Genomic DNA, 15,274 nt, shown 5'->3' with positions numbered 1-15,274 from the left:
ACACCAAATGACACCATCTACTGTTAAGACTAACAACTCAGGGCTAGCTTGAAAGACGTAAGCAAATGACTTTGGAATGGTTTGGTAAGATTGTCACCAAGCCCCAGGGCTGGGACTTCTTACCTGTGAGGCAGCTGCAGCACCAAGGCCAGTCCAGCTCTGCACCGGGCATTCCATCAAGGCTTGCTGCTCGTGCCCAGACACACCCAGTAGCGCCACTTGCAATCCAGTCCCTTTGCATAGGAACCAGAGGTCTTTATCATCAACTGGTTGTCAACAGCACACAGGAGTAAAGTGGCAGGAGGTGGCACCCAAGAACGTGCAGCTGTTTGTGTACATGGTGAGTGCATTCTGTTGTAGCACACTTCCCAACACTCAGCTCTCGGTATTTCCTAGCTGCCTGAAAACAGGATGATGTTACATGGAAGAGCTGTAGCAGTACCACCCAGCTTGGGCCATGTCCCTGTGCTCCTACAGGGAGACAGCAGGCTCCTGTCCAGGCAGGGGCTAGTGCCTTCTCAGCAGCTCCATCCTGAACAGCAAACCCTTGTCACAGACATGATCCAATTACACAGAAATACTTGCTGGCTGCTGCAAGATACTCATGTGCTTAGTTGATGAGTAAGAGAAGAAATGCTAGAGCACAAGAGCCAGTAAAAAAATACAATTTATTGGTTTAATTCGGGTCAGAAAAGTGTTGTCCTTTAGGAAAAGGAATTATGAAATAAGTATACATAGTCATTGTAATTTTAAATAATACTAACATTACTTTTAATAATACTAATATAAATTAAATATCATATACGTAAGTCACTAGGTTATTGATAGTCACTCTGTCAATAGTTTCAGTCCTGAGTCATCAAGCTACTTATTGCTCTGAAACATAAAAAGGCTAAAAAGATTAAAGACAATAATGCAGCTTTTTCTTTTAATTTTCAGTTAAGGTTTAAAATAGAGACTTCCTTGGGAAAATAGCCATTTCAGTGCCAGCTGTGTGAGTTCAGTAGGGTTTGTGGCAGTAATTCTGTTAATGCAGTTGTACATAAGTTGAAATTGGGTTTTGCTGCTTGGAATTAAGGGAGGTATCCTAATAAACTTTTTACCCTTACAGCTCTATTCTAGTACTGGTACTGTTGCAGTATTTTATAAGAAGTGGTGTCACTTCTTGTAAAGTAAATGGAAACCTGCTCCCTCTCACCCTGCCCCAGCCCAGGTGCAGATTTTAGGACATAGTGAATGATTTTTGCAGTTAATACCTATTGTTTAAAATCAACATTTAAATATTGAAACTCTAATCTATACTTTCTATCTGCTTTGTCCCCAAGATCCCAGTCCCTAAAGGAAAGAGTCCTGTTATGCTGCAGACAATAACTGATAACATATTTCAGTGAAACCTGCAGTAGATCTCATAATAAACTGACAGATACAAGCTTCTCCCAAAAGAAGCTCCTTCCTGACCTTTGTCATTTCTGAATACATTGTTGCTCTGTTTATCAACTCTATTTAATACAAAGAGCTAATTATGCCTATTTTTTCCACCTTTACTCATCATTATCTTGCTTTCTGAAAAAAAGAACATATCCATCTCAGTCTCAGTAGAAGTGGTTTACATAGCTGATGATTAACTGCAGAATTTTACATTAATTTAACTAAGGCATTTACTCCTATTCAGAAATCTTTTTGACAGCTTTGATCAGAGTGATGACTGTTAGGTGGAGAGTGGTGGGCTAGGAAATGATCCTCACCAGCTTCTGTTCCTTACCTTGATTACTTTCCTTACTTTGTGGAGCCTGGTGTTTTGTAAGTACTGACTGGTTTGTTGAAGGGGCACAGCTGTGTCAGTGCTGCAGGTGCACACAAGGGAAGCCCAGCCTCCCCCAACAGCACCTCTGACGTGTGTGGTACGGTACAATGGGGTGAAAGAGTGGGGGTTCTGTATGCACAGGAAGGGACTCTGCTGTAATCCTCTGCAGACCAAATGTTAGGACAGATTTGACCCCTTCAGATGTACAGCATCATTTGTGGGGCTGTTTTCACTCACTCAGCTTACCTAAAGAAGGGGTGGTTTCCAGAACACTGAATCAGAGTCTTCTTTGATTGCTAGTTGAGGCATGACAGGACTGTGCAGTCTGACTGCAGGTACTGGCAACTCCACAGATCACCAGAAAAGATATTTCCCATTTTCAGGCTTTCTTTCCCTTATTAGTGGGATAAGCTACTTCCTGAATGCATCAGCCTGTGCTTAGTCCCCTGCATGTGCAGGACAAGTGTGCTTGATGCAGACAGCTACATACATTCAGGGTTCCACAGGTCTCACAGGATGGTAGAGCACTCTGTAGCACAATGGAGCACCAACATACATGTAGTTGGTGCTAACCCCAAGTATTTGCTTACAGAAATATTTCAAATTTCAAATCTCAGTAATTCAGCTAATGGGCGCTCCAGTAGTAACAAGCTTCCAATAGGCTCCTTCCATGGCCATGAGTTCATCATGAGTGCCCCTTTCAATGATGAGTCCTTGTGACATCACAGCGATGATGTCAGCGTTCTGGATGGTGGACAGGCGGTGGGCAATGACGATGCAGGTGCGCCCTTCTCTGGCCTTATCCAGCGCTGCCTGCACGGTCTAAAGGCAACAGACAAAGTGTCAGAGCGAAAATGGGCAAACTGGACAGGGCTCAGAGCTGCAGGAACCCAATTGCTTTGCATTGATTAGCCATATTGTGCAACACTTGTAAAAGAGACAATGAGGCTAAATCAGACATTCTGATGCTGATGTGCTTAGCTGGGCCATGAACTCTGTTCACTAGCAGTACAAACAAGGGACAGCTAAACACAGACAGCAGTAGAAATTAAGCCTTTGCTCTGCTGACATGCTAAATGCCAACTGAATGCTTTGAAATCCAGACAATTAATACCCACATTTCTGAAAAAGTGCTGCCTCTCATGGGCAGTTTAAGAGCCCTTGGAGTTGGCTGCTTTTTCTTACAGCTGTGCCTTCTGCAATTTTTGGAAAGATCATTAAAGGTGAAAGTACTGAATTCACAATGGGGAATAACATGCAACTGTGTAGTGGAGTACACTGGAATATCTATAGAACAGAAAAGGTATTGTGTGTTGTAGGCCATTGTGTTAACTTCCCCTTATTGCTTATCACTGCGCATTTACCTTTTCACTTTCTGTGTCTAAGGCAGATGTAGCTTCATCCAGTAATAAAATTTTAGGGTCTCGTATGATGGCCCTTGCTATGGCAATGCGTTGCTTTTGCCCACGAGACAGCTGGGATCCTTGAGCCCCAACATTAGTTTCATATTTCTGAAAAACATACAAAAGGAACATTTTATTCAGGTGTAAGTTAACACACCAGTACACAGTGTAAAGGAAGAGCAGAAAGAGAGAAGCAAGAATGCTGACCACTGCTGCCTCCTTGAGAACCTGGGAATGCAGAAGCACTGTAGAGCAGTACATGTGTTTGCAAAGAGGTATCCAAGCCATGCTTTGTCTGCACATGGCCCTGAGGCCCAGGCAGCACAGTGATGGGCCTGGAAGAAAAATGTGTCGGCAAGATGTTGGCTGAGTTGTCTGAAGCAAAAAGAATTCTCCCTGCCCTGGATTTGGGAGAAGAAGATAAAAGAGATTTAAGGGCTTTCTAGAAAAGTGCTTTGTTTCTGTGCCTACATTGTATTCATACCTTATATGTTCTTTTTATATTTATATTATTGCAGTGCATTTAAATACTTCTTACGTGTACATAAGCAGCCAGCTTCAAATATTTTTGTCTATCTGCTCTACTCAGGCAAATCTCCCACAGCTGGGAACAGGATTTATGTATTTGCCTACTATGTAAGAATTCAGTAGTAACTCACACCCAAACTCTCAGAACACAACGAATGGTCACAGCACCCTCTCTGCTCCTACTGTTACAGCTGTAAAAGGAATAAAAGGTGCATGTGTGTAGCAACCTTTAACTGGTTTGGAGCAACTCCCACTGCAATGAACACTGAGCAGCCAAGGCCTCATGGGTACTTACATTAGGCAGAGACATGACAAAATCATGCAGTTGAGCCTTCTGGGCCGCTTCTATGACTTTTTCCATCGTCGCCTCTTTTGTGTTACTGCCATATTTGATATTATCAGCAATGCTGCAGTCAAATAGCACAGGCTCCTGCGACACTATTCCAATTTTTGATCTAAGAAACTGTACATTTATGTTCTTAGAGTCATGTCCATCTATTAACTACAAGGAAATGGGAAAAAACTTGAAACATCATTACAAAACAACAGCCTGCAACACCCAAATAGTTTATAGCAAAATGAAATTATTTAACAATATCACTAAAACACAAACACAACTGATTTAATGTGATAGGTTGAATTGCTTATATTTGACTCCTTTGTGCATGATGTGTATTTTGTGGTATGGCTTTGATCCAGCCAAACACTAGACCATTCACTCAGCCTTAAGTCCTAGAGAACTATTTAATTGCTTAAGGTGAGGCACATGCTTTATTGCCTTCGTAGTGATCACCACACAGATATTTTCCTGAGAAAGAGAAAATCGATCTAGATGGGTATTTACCTTAGGAAAACATACAAAATCTCTTTAAACTATCAGTAATTTAATAACTGAAGTTAAATCTAGGCAGGTCCCAGGCTCTTTGTTGCTCCATTCAGACTTGATTTTTGCTTGTGCACTCACAACATACAGCACACATTTTTATGTTTCATACAGAAGCTACCAAGGCAAATGCCTATGGTCTGCATAATGCATGAGGGTGCACCTGAGGCTTGTAGTTCTCTGATCTTTTCTGAATACATCTGAGATAATACTTGGGAATTTTCCAAATAGTCTACATCTGTCCTTATGAGAAGAAGCTGAAGCCTGTGCCTGCACGTGTATGTGCCACCACTTCTAGGCTGCACAGTAGGACACAGGCAGTAGGCCCTTGGAGCATTGCTGAAAGCAACAGCACAGAAATCAAATTTTCTTTGCTTACCACACTTCCTTTCTCAGGGTCATAGAAACGCTCCAGAAGCTGGACACTGGTGCTCTTACCACAGCCACTACTTCCAACAAATGCCAAAGTCTGTCCAGGCTTAACAGATATAGAGAGTCCTTTCAGGACCTGAATATCAGGCCGAGAAGGGTATGTGAATTTACAGTTGAGAAATTCAATGCTTCCCTTGAAATCATCCTGTGGAAAAAAAAAAAAAAGGAAGAAAGATGTTACAGTGAGCTTGAGCTCAACACTGAATTGTAAAATACAAAATAACTCTTCTTCAGATCCATTCTTGCATCTTTTGTTTAAAATACAACATTTGTGCTTGTGAAATTATCCCTGGAAATGGGGAAAAAAAACTATATTGGAGTATCTGTCCTAGAGATGAACCTATTAGTCATAACACTATTTCTGCTTACACTTACTGCATGGCACTGGTCAGAGGCATCAACTGAAAATAGCATTGCCTTGCAAATGGGTAAGTTTTTAATTTTAATACAGACACTGTATTTCAATTTTGTGGTTTGACTTTTCAATTCACCAGAAATTGAGCATTTTCATTTTGTCTGACAACAATTCTTTGCCTCCTCATGAAATCCCACTAGTTTGATGTGGATGGAAAAACCTCCATTATAAAATACCAATAGTCAGGTTTGTCATAAACTGTAGAGCAAGAAATAAGAATTTGAAATCATGTGAGTCATTCAAATAGTTCCATTCCTATTTATAGGAGTTTTACACTGACAAATTCCTAATGGCCAACTTTACACTACTCTCGCTGTCTAGTACAGAACTTGCTGCCAAAAGAGCAAAGACAAATACAAATTTTACAATCAGCATAACTTTCTTCTAAAGCATTGATCCTCACTGACTCGTAAATCATTAGTGCAGCTTCCATGTCTGTATTGAACTGACTGCCATCACAAATTACTCATCTCCACTCTTACCCATTTCTCCCCTTTTCCACTGTAAACACTGATTTTAGGAATCCGATCAACCAGTTGAAAAAAGCGTGCAGCAGACGTTTTGGCTTTGGCATAGTTTGGGGTATAGGAAGAAGCTCTCCCCAAAGCAGTTCCACTGGTGACAATAGCAGAGATCACCCTGTGGGGAAGTGAGACATGGTCACTCTTGGGGAGCCATCAGGAGACTGAACACCACACTGAACCCAGAATTTTTGGAAACCTGTTTGTGTCTCTGGGCAGGCTCTCACCTGAACACAAAGCTGTAGTGGAGTCCTTCAGTGTCAACGAGAAAGCCCCCGTATCGGTACGAGACAGAGTTGGCAATGAACACAATGCTCTGGGCAAAGCCATAGCAGAGTCCATACACATGTGCTTTTTTGATTGCAGCTCTGTAGGGCATAACCAGGTGCTTCTCAAAATTGTTGATAAACATTTGCTCTTTGCCTATTCCAGCTACTGTTCTGATGTTAGAGAGAGCTTCACTGGCAATCTGGAAGAGAAAAAAAAATGGGCAAAAGCTCTTAATTTTTACTTAGAAATGTAGCATGTGCTCTCAAAAATTCATGGCTCTTTCATGAACTCAGGACACCAACACAATATACAAATTCATTCAGACATGATACAGACTGGCCCCAAACATCAGCCAGCCTAAACAGAACAGTTCCTACAAGCGATTACCTATTGATATCCTCGAGAGCAATGCTCTGCTGCTCCACTGGAGCTGTTACTGCAAGCACTCCTAGGGAATCAGGCATATACTTCTCACTTGAGACTTATTTCACATAATGTGAATAAATGTGACATCCACAAAAGGAAAGATGGTTTTAGGAACTTCTTTGACTGCGTGGGTTTATTAATTAAATATGTTTATTTCAATTATTTTGTGTTACTTTTAGCAATAGTCAGAGAATTAAAAGGGATGCTATCCCCAACTTCTGTTTCATAAATTAAACCCACTTGAATTTATTAAGTTTCCTCACCTGCTCACCCTCCCTCCCTCTCTTATGTCCAAAAGGCTGATTAGATGGAACATATAAATCATCAGTGACACGATTTCCAGGATTTTTACCTTGTACATAGGCAAAGAGTAAGCAAATGCTTACCTATGCACATAGGAAAATGCAACACAGGAAATTATGAGATAATCCCCACAGAAACTTCTGTGGAACTTAAATTAATTGTAGGCTTCATACTGTAATTTGTTGCCAGTCAGAATTCAGGTTTATATCCCAAAAAAAAGGGCACCACAATTTGATCTACAGAAGTAAATTGACAGCTTGTTTGGTCCTAATTTCACCCATCTAATCTCAAGCAAATTTATTTAGAAATTGTTTTAAAATGATGTCGTTTGCTTGGACTTTGATAGTAGCTTTATAATCACACTTGGGAAGCAAGTGTGATATACTGATTATTAATGTTTTCAGCACGTAGGAAAACATCTGCATATAGATAATTAGATATCCAATTTCAGGGGTTTCTTTTCCTGGCCAAAATTAAGAGTCAATGTCTTCCACTATCATTCAGTGTGAAAGAGCAGATAAGTAGGTACTGTGAATTGGATTGTGCAGACTGAGCTTTTCCATGTTTAGCGTAAATGATGAGCAATCACTTTGAAAGAACTCAGTGTTTTAAGCATTTGGATGCAGTGCTGGCAAATAAATTAGAAAATAACACCAGACACAATCAGTCATCACCAAAACTGCTGAAGCATTAGGTGTCTTCTTCATCATAGCCTCTGGATGGTTCTATTGAGGAAGAGCTGATGCCTTAACTCATTAGTGAAGTTTCTCTCCTTGTAGAGAAGTATTTTGATTTATGACTTTTGTAAATAATTAAACCATTCTGGATATGGGCAATTGATCAAGTCCTAATTCTTAAGATGGGAAAGGCTAAGAGAGTAATTCTTAAGCTAGTAGAACCCACTGAATGAACAGTTGTCCTCTCCAAAAGCCACATACTGCTTTGTGGTTCAGTGCCAGATTCTTGGGTGTGAGCACTTCTAGGGGAACAAGTAGCACCGCTGAGGACAGCATAATCACAGGGCACCAACAAATGGGTGTTTAAATAAAACCTAGTGAAGGTGAACCAGACTGCTGAGAGATCTGTGTGTACCACTTCAGTCCAATAACTTTTCAAAGGTCAGTCACATTCCATACAGCAACTGCTTTTGCAGTTAGGGAGTTCCCAATGGTATTTCAACAGTTTGACAAGCTGAAATACTGCAACTTACTCAAAAAACATTGCCAGTTTCATGATATTTGGATTACTGATGGTCTCAAATGACTGATTTTTATCTACCCATGACTGCAAATATAAATTAGTCTTTAGACAGCATTACCTGTCCAGCAGTTTCCAGCGCTTTCTTGTCCTGCGAGGCAAATCCCGTCAGCATTTTAGCCTGCACAGCTCCAGATAAAGCCAAAAATGGCAGGAAACACATGATTACCAAACTCAGTTTCCAGCTGAAGTAGAAAGCAATGATCATGGCCACTCCAATGTTAGTAACAGAATTGACAATCATTCCTATCTGCGATCCAGTTGCCTTTGAAGAAAAGAAACAGACATGATTGACTTGTACTCCAAAAACAAATATAAGAAATTTTCCTATAAAAATTTAGAAAACTGTATATTAAAATAACATAAGGCACTAACAGCTACTGACTGCACTGGAATTTAGCCTGTTTGGATATACTGCTTCCAATTAATTGTATTAAGAGGAGGACTGCAAATGTCCAATATTCCTTTCATGCACCAAATTTTCCATTGAGAATTCAGAAGATTGTTTCTACTGATTGTGAGAAGGATAATCTAAGTATTGAAATCAGTTGCCCTGGTTCCCTGGAGAATCACTCACCTGAAAACATTGTTTAGCCTCTACATTTATCCATCTAGATATAAATAATCAACAGGACCCTTTTGTAACTTAGCTATTACCAACAAAGCCTCAGCTGTGCTAAAATCAGTAAGCAACATCACTGAAAAGGGATGAAACAAAGCGGTATTTCTGCCTATCCCTTTATTAAGGAAAAAATTAAATACAGCTTTGACATCAACTTTATTGAATGCATTTATCTGGTCCTTATATACTTCAACAACAATATTCTTTTTAATAAACTTGATTTATTTACTCAAAGTAATTTTCTTTCATAGCAGTAAACAGCACCCTAAATAGGAACTACATTGTTATTTATTAGAATAAAAATGTACATGTGATAGCCTTGATGATTTTCAGTCAAATTTATTCGCAGGATATGAACTTGGCAGCATGAAATGCTCATCATCTACTCCTCCCCTGACCTGCAGCAAGGTCTGTGTCAGGCAGTGAAAGGTGAAGGGCACTGCTGCTCAGGTAGCTCTGTTCTCCCCCAGCCCTTGCAAGCTGTGGGTTGGATGGCTGTGCCCCACTGCTCTGCATGTGCTTGGAACTAAGATTTTCCTTAAAGGGCTATTAAATGGTTCGTTCAGTCAGTGGTTTACAAGTTTATTTATTTCAAATAAAAGATGCCCTGTAAGTGCCTGTGAGGTTTGCAGCTGCTTTCTCTGATTCTGTAGAAATTGCTGCTGACTGGAAACCTCTAAACTTTTAAAACTATCTTGCCATCTTCAGTCAAGCTGAAACATGACAATTTTTGCAACAAAAGAAATCTGTACATCTCCATCCTTATTGCTAGAAAATTGCTTGCATTGGAGTGCTGTAAATGGCATCTGACTCACTTCTACCAAAGGATCAGTTCAGATAGGTAACATTTATAGCTCAGCATGATTTAACCCTTAGCCAGCAAGGAACACAATGCAGGCATTAATGTTTCACTTTCCCAAATACTTAAACTGGCTGCAGGACTCCCAGCTGGAGCACCAGCCAGTACTTCAGATTGGTTTTTCAAGTGGATTGTCAGTTTAAATCAAAATTGCCACAACATGCACAATACCATGCTGAAAACTGGAAAACATGGTTATTAATGTCACTAACATACTATTTTGACATGTTTTTGAAACAAATACTTAAGCTCTGGGGCTAAAAGCTAATTCATCTCCAGAAAAAAAGAAAATCAAACTTCTGTATTGGGTGTTCCTTCCCATTCCATTGCTGGTTGCTATTTTATTGATTTTCGTGATCTTGTTTGACCCTATTTGTACTTTGAGGATATACTATATACTATTATTAGTTCCACGGTGGCAGTCTGTGATAAACAGAAATAGCTTAATTGGCTGACCAAGAACTGATGTACATTGATCTGGCTGGTTGCATGGTGGCTAATTTCTGAGACAACATACCAAATTAGGCCTTCAATCAGTGCTTATAGTAAAAGGATTCATAGGATGCCAGGTCTTACCCCTTGGACCTGGGAGGCATCTGTTGCGAGTCTTGTAGTCAAAGCACCAGGGCTGTTCTTCCGGTCATCAAACCAACCAATGTCTTGCCCCAGCATAGCCTGGAAACCAATTTTCCTTAACCTTCTTGTAAGCAGCTCACCAGACTTGGCAAAGGTGTATCCCTGGGGTGCATGAGAATAAATACAAAGATTGTACACAGAGAGATACCCACCAAGAAAGGGTTCAAACCCAAAATTATGTGTATTGGACTGCTATTACCTGTAGAAACTGTGTGAAAAATGAAACAACTCCGACTAAGACAAAGAGCACACAGACACCATTGATCTGGTTTTTCTGGTTTTCTTCATCAAGAATGGAGAAGGTCTTGGAAAAGAAATAAATAGAAATGTCAATTTTGCTGTGTGTGAAGTTTGTTCTTGACTCCCAATTGCCAAGTGCAGAAACCTGCCCTAGAATCAAAGCCAGAACACAGAGTTCTCCTTCACCCCCTGCAAAGGTCCAATTCCTTATTTTTCCTAAGGTGAGCCTGGGTTAGAACAGAATGGGTTTTACTCCTGTTAAACAACAAGTTCAGACACACTATTTCTATTTGTAGCCAATCCCTAGTTATAATTAACCACTCCCCCCCACCCCACTGTAAACAATGATAACCAGAGAATATCAATGCAATAAATAGCAGAGCAACAAAGCAACAGTGCTGCAGCATCTCACCTCCTCTCTGGTCTGTGCCAATTGTAACTTTTTTGGCTTGTACAAAATAAAGTCGGTAAATAATTTTACCGCAGGGTGACTCCCTGCACGACGCTTACAGATGCTGTAATTGCCTTAGATAGGCTCCAAGAGGAACCCACTGTTTTCCTGAAGGAGTGTGGATACAAACTGTTAACTTACTGCTGGGCACTTCAGAAAAAGCCTTACTGCCTAAAGTGGAGCACCTCCACCCCATTCAGTACCAATCTTCATGGTATTTTCATTTTTAATATACGGTCTTTTTTATCACCTGCCAATGTTATTGGTTGCTGCTGAAGAGGTAGTCCAAATTTATCCTTTAGCAATTTGTTTCATTCAGAGCAGTTTACCTATCTGAAATTCAGTGGTTCTCCTGCTTTCTCCTATGCAAGGAATACATTATGAAAAGCCTTCCCAGTTCCTGTACCCAGGCTCTCCATGGTGCCCAGATAAAGGCTGAGAGCAACACACCTTGAGCATTTCTGATGAAGATATTTATTGGTCAGCATGGGATTCATCTTGCAAGTTTTAAATTCAAGAAAGAATGAGCTTAAGAAAAGAGTGGGCTGAAGTACATGCTTATACCCTCCCTAAACTGAGAGTAGAAACAATTTATAGTCCTGCAGAAGGAAATGGGGATAACAATCATCAGGAAGAGACCTTGGTATTGCAAACTAAGGATTTTTTTCACCCTGTACAAATCTGTCCTGTAAAATTGATCTGTCCCATTCCGCAGGTATCATAACATGCTAAGTTATGCTTTTAATCTTGATTAAAAAATAACACTGATCATGGTAACATGCAGCACGGACAATAGCAGCAGGTTTATAAAAAGAAAGATTTGTTGCAAAAGTGTCTATGTTCATATAATATAAGCCTCAGCAGTTTTAGTGTGGACTATCTTTTATCTGGAGCCATGGACTCCATGCCCAATAGCAGTAAGACCACATCCTTCAGCTGAGTTTCACTGGAAAGGATCCATACGTTGAGACAATTCCACAGGGAGAACCCAAGCATAAAGTAAAAGAAACTACTGAAAACTTTGTTCAAAAGGTACATACACAGTATATCCAGTTCTTCACTGACTTCTTGGGACTAATTTCTGAAAACTTTCAGGGCAGACTTAGCTAAATTTATCCTTCCACTTCATAGCTGTGGGGATTTTTCCCTCACTTCCCCAGCATATTTGTCCCAGAATACAAGCCCACGTGTCTGACACAACAACATTGCAGATATCTGGACAGATCTGAAAGCAGATGTATATTCCATCTGCCTGACTGCCTTGGCACCAGGCAGAAATATTTTAAATTTATGAATAATGAAACACAGATATTGGACTTTGTTCATGTTCATTATGGCTTGTTTTTTCTTGCACCTCTCTTTGATAGACTGAGGCCTTCAAGACTAGGAATTCATCCTTGGCAATGAAGGTATTTAGCACCTTGCAGGATGACATCAGCCCCAGACCTCTCAAGGTCTAGAAGACTTTCCTCCAAAGGAATCAAAGGTTAAATTCACTGTGGAATGTGTATAGCAGTGTCTCACATGCTGTCTAGTGAAAGCCACAGTCCTTGGCACAAGGTCTAGACTCTCAGAAAGTGTTTGGAGGTGGCACACCTATGCCTAAGGGCTAAGTGCACTGGGCAGAAGCTGCCAAGGGGATCAACAGGGGCCTGGAAAAACTTTAACTCTCCTTCTCCTGGGATCCTACTTAGCAAATGTCAAACTGCAAGTGAATGTGATTCAAAGTCCTGAGCAACTTCCTAGAGAAAAATGTCTATGCCAAAACAACTCCCCCAAAAAAACAGACAGCAAAAGGTCAACTTTTCTTTTGAAAGATTGCTGGCACGGCTCTTAGAATCCTTTTCTACCAGTAGCTCAAATGCTGGGGCATTCATTCATTCATTCATTCACTTTTCCCTGCCTGTAAGGTTTTCAACCTCCAATATCTGTCTACCTTTTAGGGCATATATTTTTGCACACAGTATACCTACCATGACCCAAGCAAGTGTGTGAGAAGCTCAAGTTTTATCCTACCTTAGATGGGTACCAAAACCACAAAAGAACAGTGGCATTCCCATTTTACTCCCAGTGAATGTGTCATTACTTTACTCAAAAAGATACTGCATGAACAGATTGGTTTTCTCTAGCCTAATTCTTGAAAATTTAGTACACTTTCTTAGGCATTAGTTAGAGCAGCACTGAGTATGTTCAGGCAGCCCTCCAGTTTCCCACCATCTTGGCAGGCATTTCCCCAGAAAGCTTTTATACAAAAGTGGAAGCATTCTCTTTGTATCACAGCAAGTTTTTCAAGAAATAAACACTCATGGCTGAACTAAACAAGTTTCAAGAGAGGGTGTGGATTTTGATAATATTGTATCCTTTAGTGAATGTTAAGGTTTAAAGCATATTTCTACTTCCTGCTTCCAAACCTCTTGATGCAAGTCTTTGCTGGTAGCAGTGAACCCAGTTACAATTATCTACCTCTCCCTGGGTATTCTGCAGGGAGAAGGTAGCAATGAGGTGCCTGAAATGTGCAAACAAAAAAGTGAAGTATTTTTTAGATCTGATCCAAAGCTTTCTCAAAGGCTTGCCTAAGTCTGTACAATATAATTCTTCAGAGAAGGACCTTTGCATGTGTCTCTCTCCACTGTACCTGCTTGTGAGGTTCATTTTGTCTCATCTAAAATAAACTGTATGTAAGTATAGAAAGAAACCCATTCCCAACAGTTCCTGGAAAGTGAACAAAAGAGATAATGAAGAACACATGACAAATGCTGATAAGCCTACCCCTTCAAAGAGCTTTAATGATAGTGTGATGACAGTGATATAAATATCTCTACTGAATAATTGTTTATAGGCAAGAAGGCTAACCCCATTTACTTGACAAGATCTAAAGATTTGCCAAAACATGTCAAGTTGTGCATCATACATTCACTCTCCTCTGCTTCAGAGCTAAAATACACTTTAAAATGTTACCATAACATACCCCAAGGATCTGACTGAATAACAAAGCATAGAGTGGATTCACAGCTCCATTCACAGCTGCTGCCAGGGATCCAACCACCAGGTATGGCCACTCAGAGGCATTGTATTTCAAAATTCTGGTAAATGGTACAGGCTTGGCATCTTCCTCCACAACAGATTCCTAAAAAAACCAGATTCGATTTATTAAGTAAATGCATTTCCCCAGTGATGCTCTCCCTTTGACAATCAGATAAAATAGTTAGCCTGGTTTGTTAAATTAAGCATCTTGTGCCCAAACAGCTGCTCTAGCTTTGGACAGGAGGGGCAGGGATGGCTGCTGTGTGGAGCTCTTTTGTGGCCCTAATGAGTCACAAGAGGGTTAAAAAAATGACAACCTTTTCTATCCCTGAGGAAAAAGAAAGAGATTCATATCTTGTGCAGCTCTAATTGTTCCAGATGCAGAGATTATTTACAACCAGTTTAAGATTTTTTGCCACTGAAACTCAGGCTTTTCCCTTTCAGCTGCCTCCAGACAATGTGTGATGCAGTACCAGTGCCAAAACTTAAATTTCCTCCTCACAAGTAGCTTTTTGTGTCACTCATTGGATCTGTTAAATATTAATTTTAAGTATTGTGAGTGACCACACTGATCAGACTGCATCAAATTAACAGGTATGTGATATAATTAAAACAAGAGAAATCTCAGAGTGATAGCTGGATTCAGGCTTTTTACATGCAATTATGCCTCCCTTCTGTGAAACATCCACAGACTATATGCTGAATTCCCATAATTATGCCCAGTAAGGGCAGAATATTCATCATCAAATTATAATTTACCCTGCAGTTTGATTTGTGTAGAATTTGTGTAACACTTAGTGTGCTCAGCCCTGCTCACCTCCCTCAATTCATATGACTAGAAACAACCAGACAAAAGAGACACTGTGAAGACCTGTCTTCTGGAAATATGCAGGGAGGAGTGGGTGGAAACATCTTGTATTTTCTCTTTCTTCTGAGCTGGTGCCAGAGTGACAGCACTCAAGCCCTCTATTTATCCACAGAATAGGCTTGGCAATAGCAAGAATAACTTCTAACTGCTGCTCTCTGCACTGAACAACTGCAGCCTTGCAAATTGGTGCAGGGAGCTTCATAAACCACTGAGCATATTCCTACATATTCTGTGTGATTTAAGGCATTCTGACCTTTATTTTCCATGCCTCTGATTGCTTGGGGACACTGACAGCGAAAGGATTCTGGGTTAGGTTGCAGTGAGGGTGTGTC

General features: G+C 40.4%; 1 protein-coding gene across 5 annotated transcripts in view; it reads right to left on the bottom strand.

Moving 5' to 3' along the window:
* Positions 1-649: 649 nt before the first annotated feature.
* The window catches only part of ABCB11 (ATP binding cassette subfamily B member 11), a 61,628-nt gene continuing 47,003 nt past the window's right edge, over positions 650-15,274 (bottom strand). For all 5 annotated transcript variants that reach the window (XM_085066527.1, XM_085066529.1, XM_085066531.1 and 2 more), the window contains 10 exons: positions 14,019-14,177; positions 10,559-10,663; positions 10,300-10,461; positions 8,304-8,507; positions 6,214-6,455; positions 5,948-6,104; positions 4,998-5,195; positions 4,031-4,237; positions 3,169-3,315; positions 650-2,626 (listed from right to left, as the gene is read on the bottom strand). In XM_085066527.1, coding sequence (XP_084922653.1) covers positions 2,426-2,626; positions 3,169-3,315; positions 4,031-4,237; positions 4,998-5,195; positions 5,948-6,104; positions 6,214-6,455; positions 8,304-8,507; positions 10,300-10,461; positions 10,559-10,663; positions 14,019-14,177 — 1,782 coding nt within the window. In that variant the 3' untranslated portion in view covers positions 650-2,425. The remainder of the gene's footprint in view (positions 2,627-3,168; positions 3,316-4,030; positions 4,238-4,997; positions 5,196-5,947; positions 6,105-6,213; positions 6,456-8,303; positions 8,508-10,299; positions 10,462-10,558; positions 10,664-14,018; positions 14,178-15,274) is intronic.

This window comes from Lichenostomus cassidix, chromosome 7 (assembly GCF_008360975.1).
Source record: "Lichenostomus cassidix isolate B80296 chromosome 7, HeHo_3.0, whole genome shotgun sequence".
Lineage (NCBI taxonomy): Eukaryota > Metazoa > Chordata > Aves > Passeriformes > Meliphagidae > Lichenostomus > Lichenostomus cassidix.
Note: the sequence above shows the minus strand (reverse complement) of the source record. Positions and strands in the feature narration are given on the sequence as shown.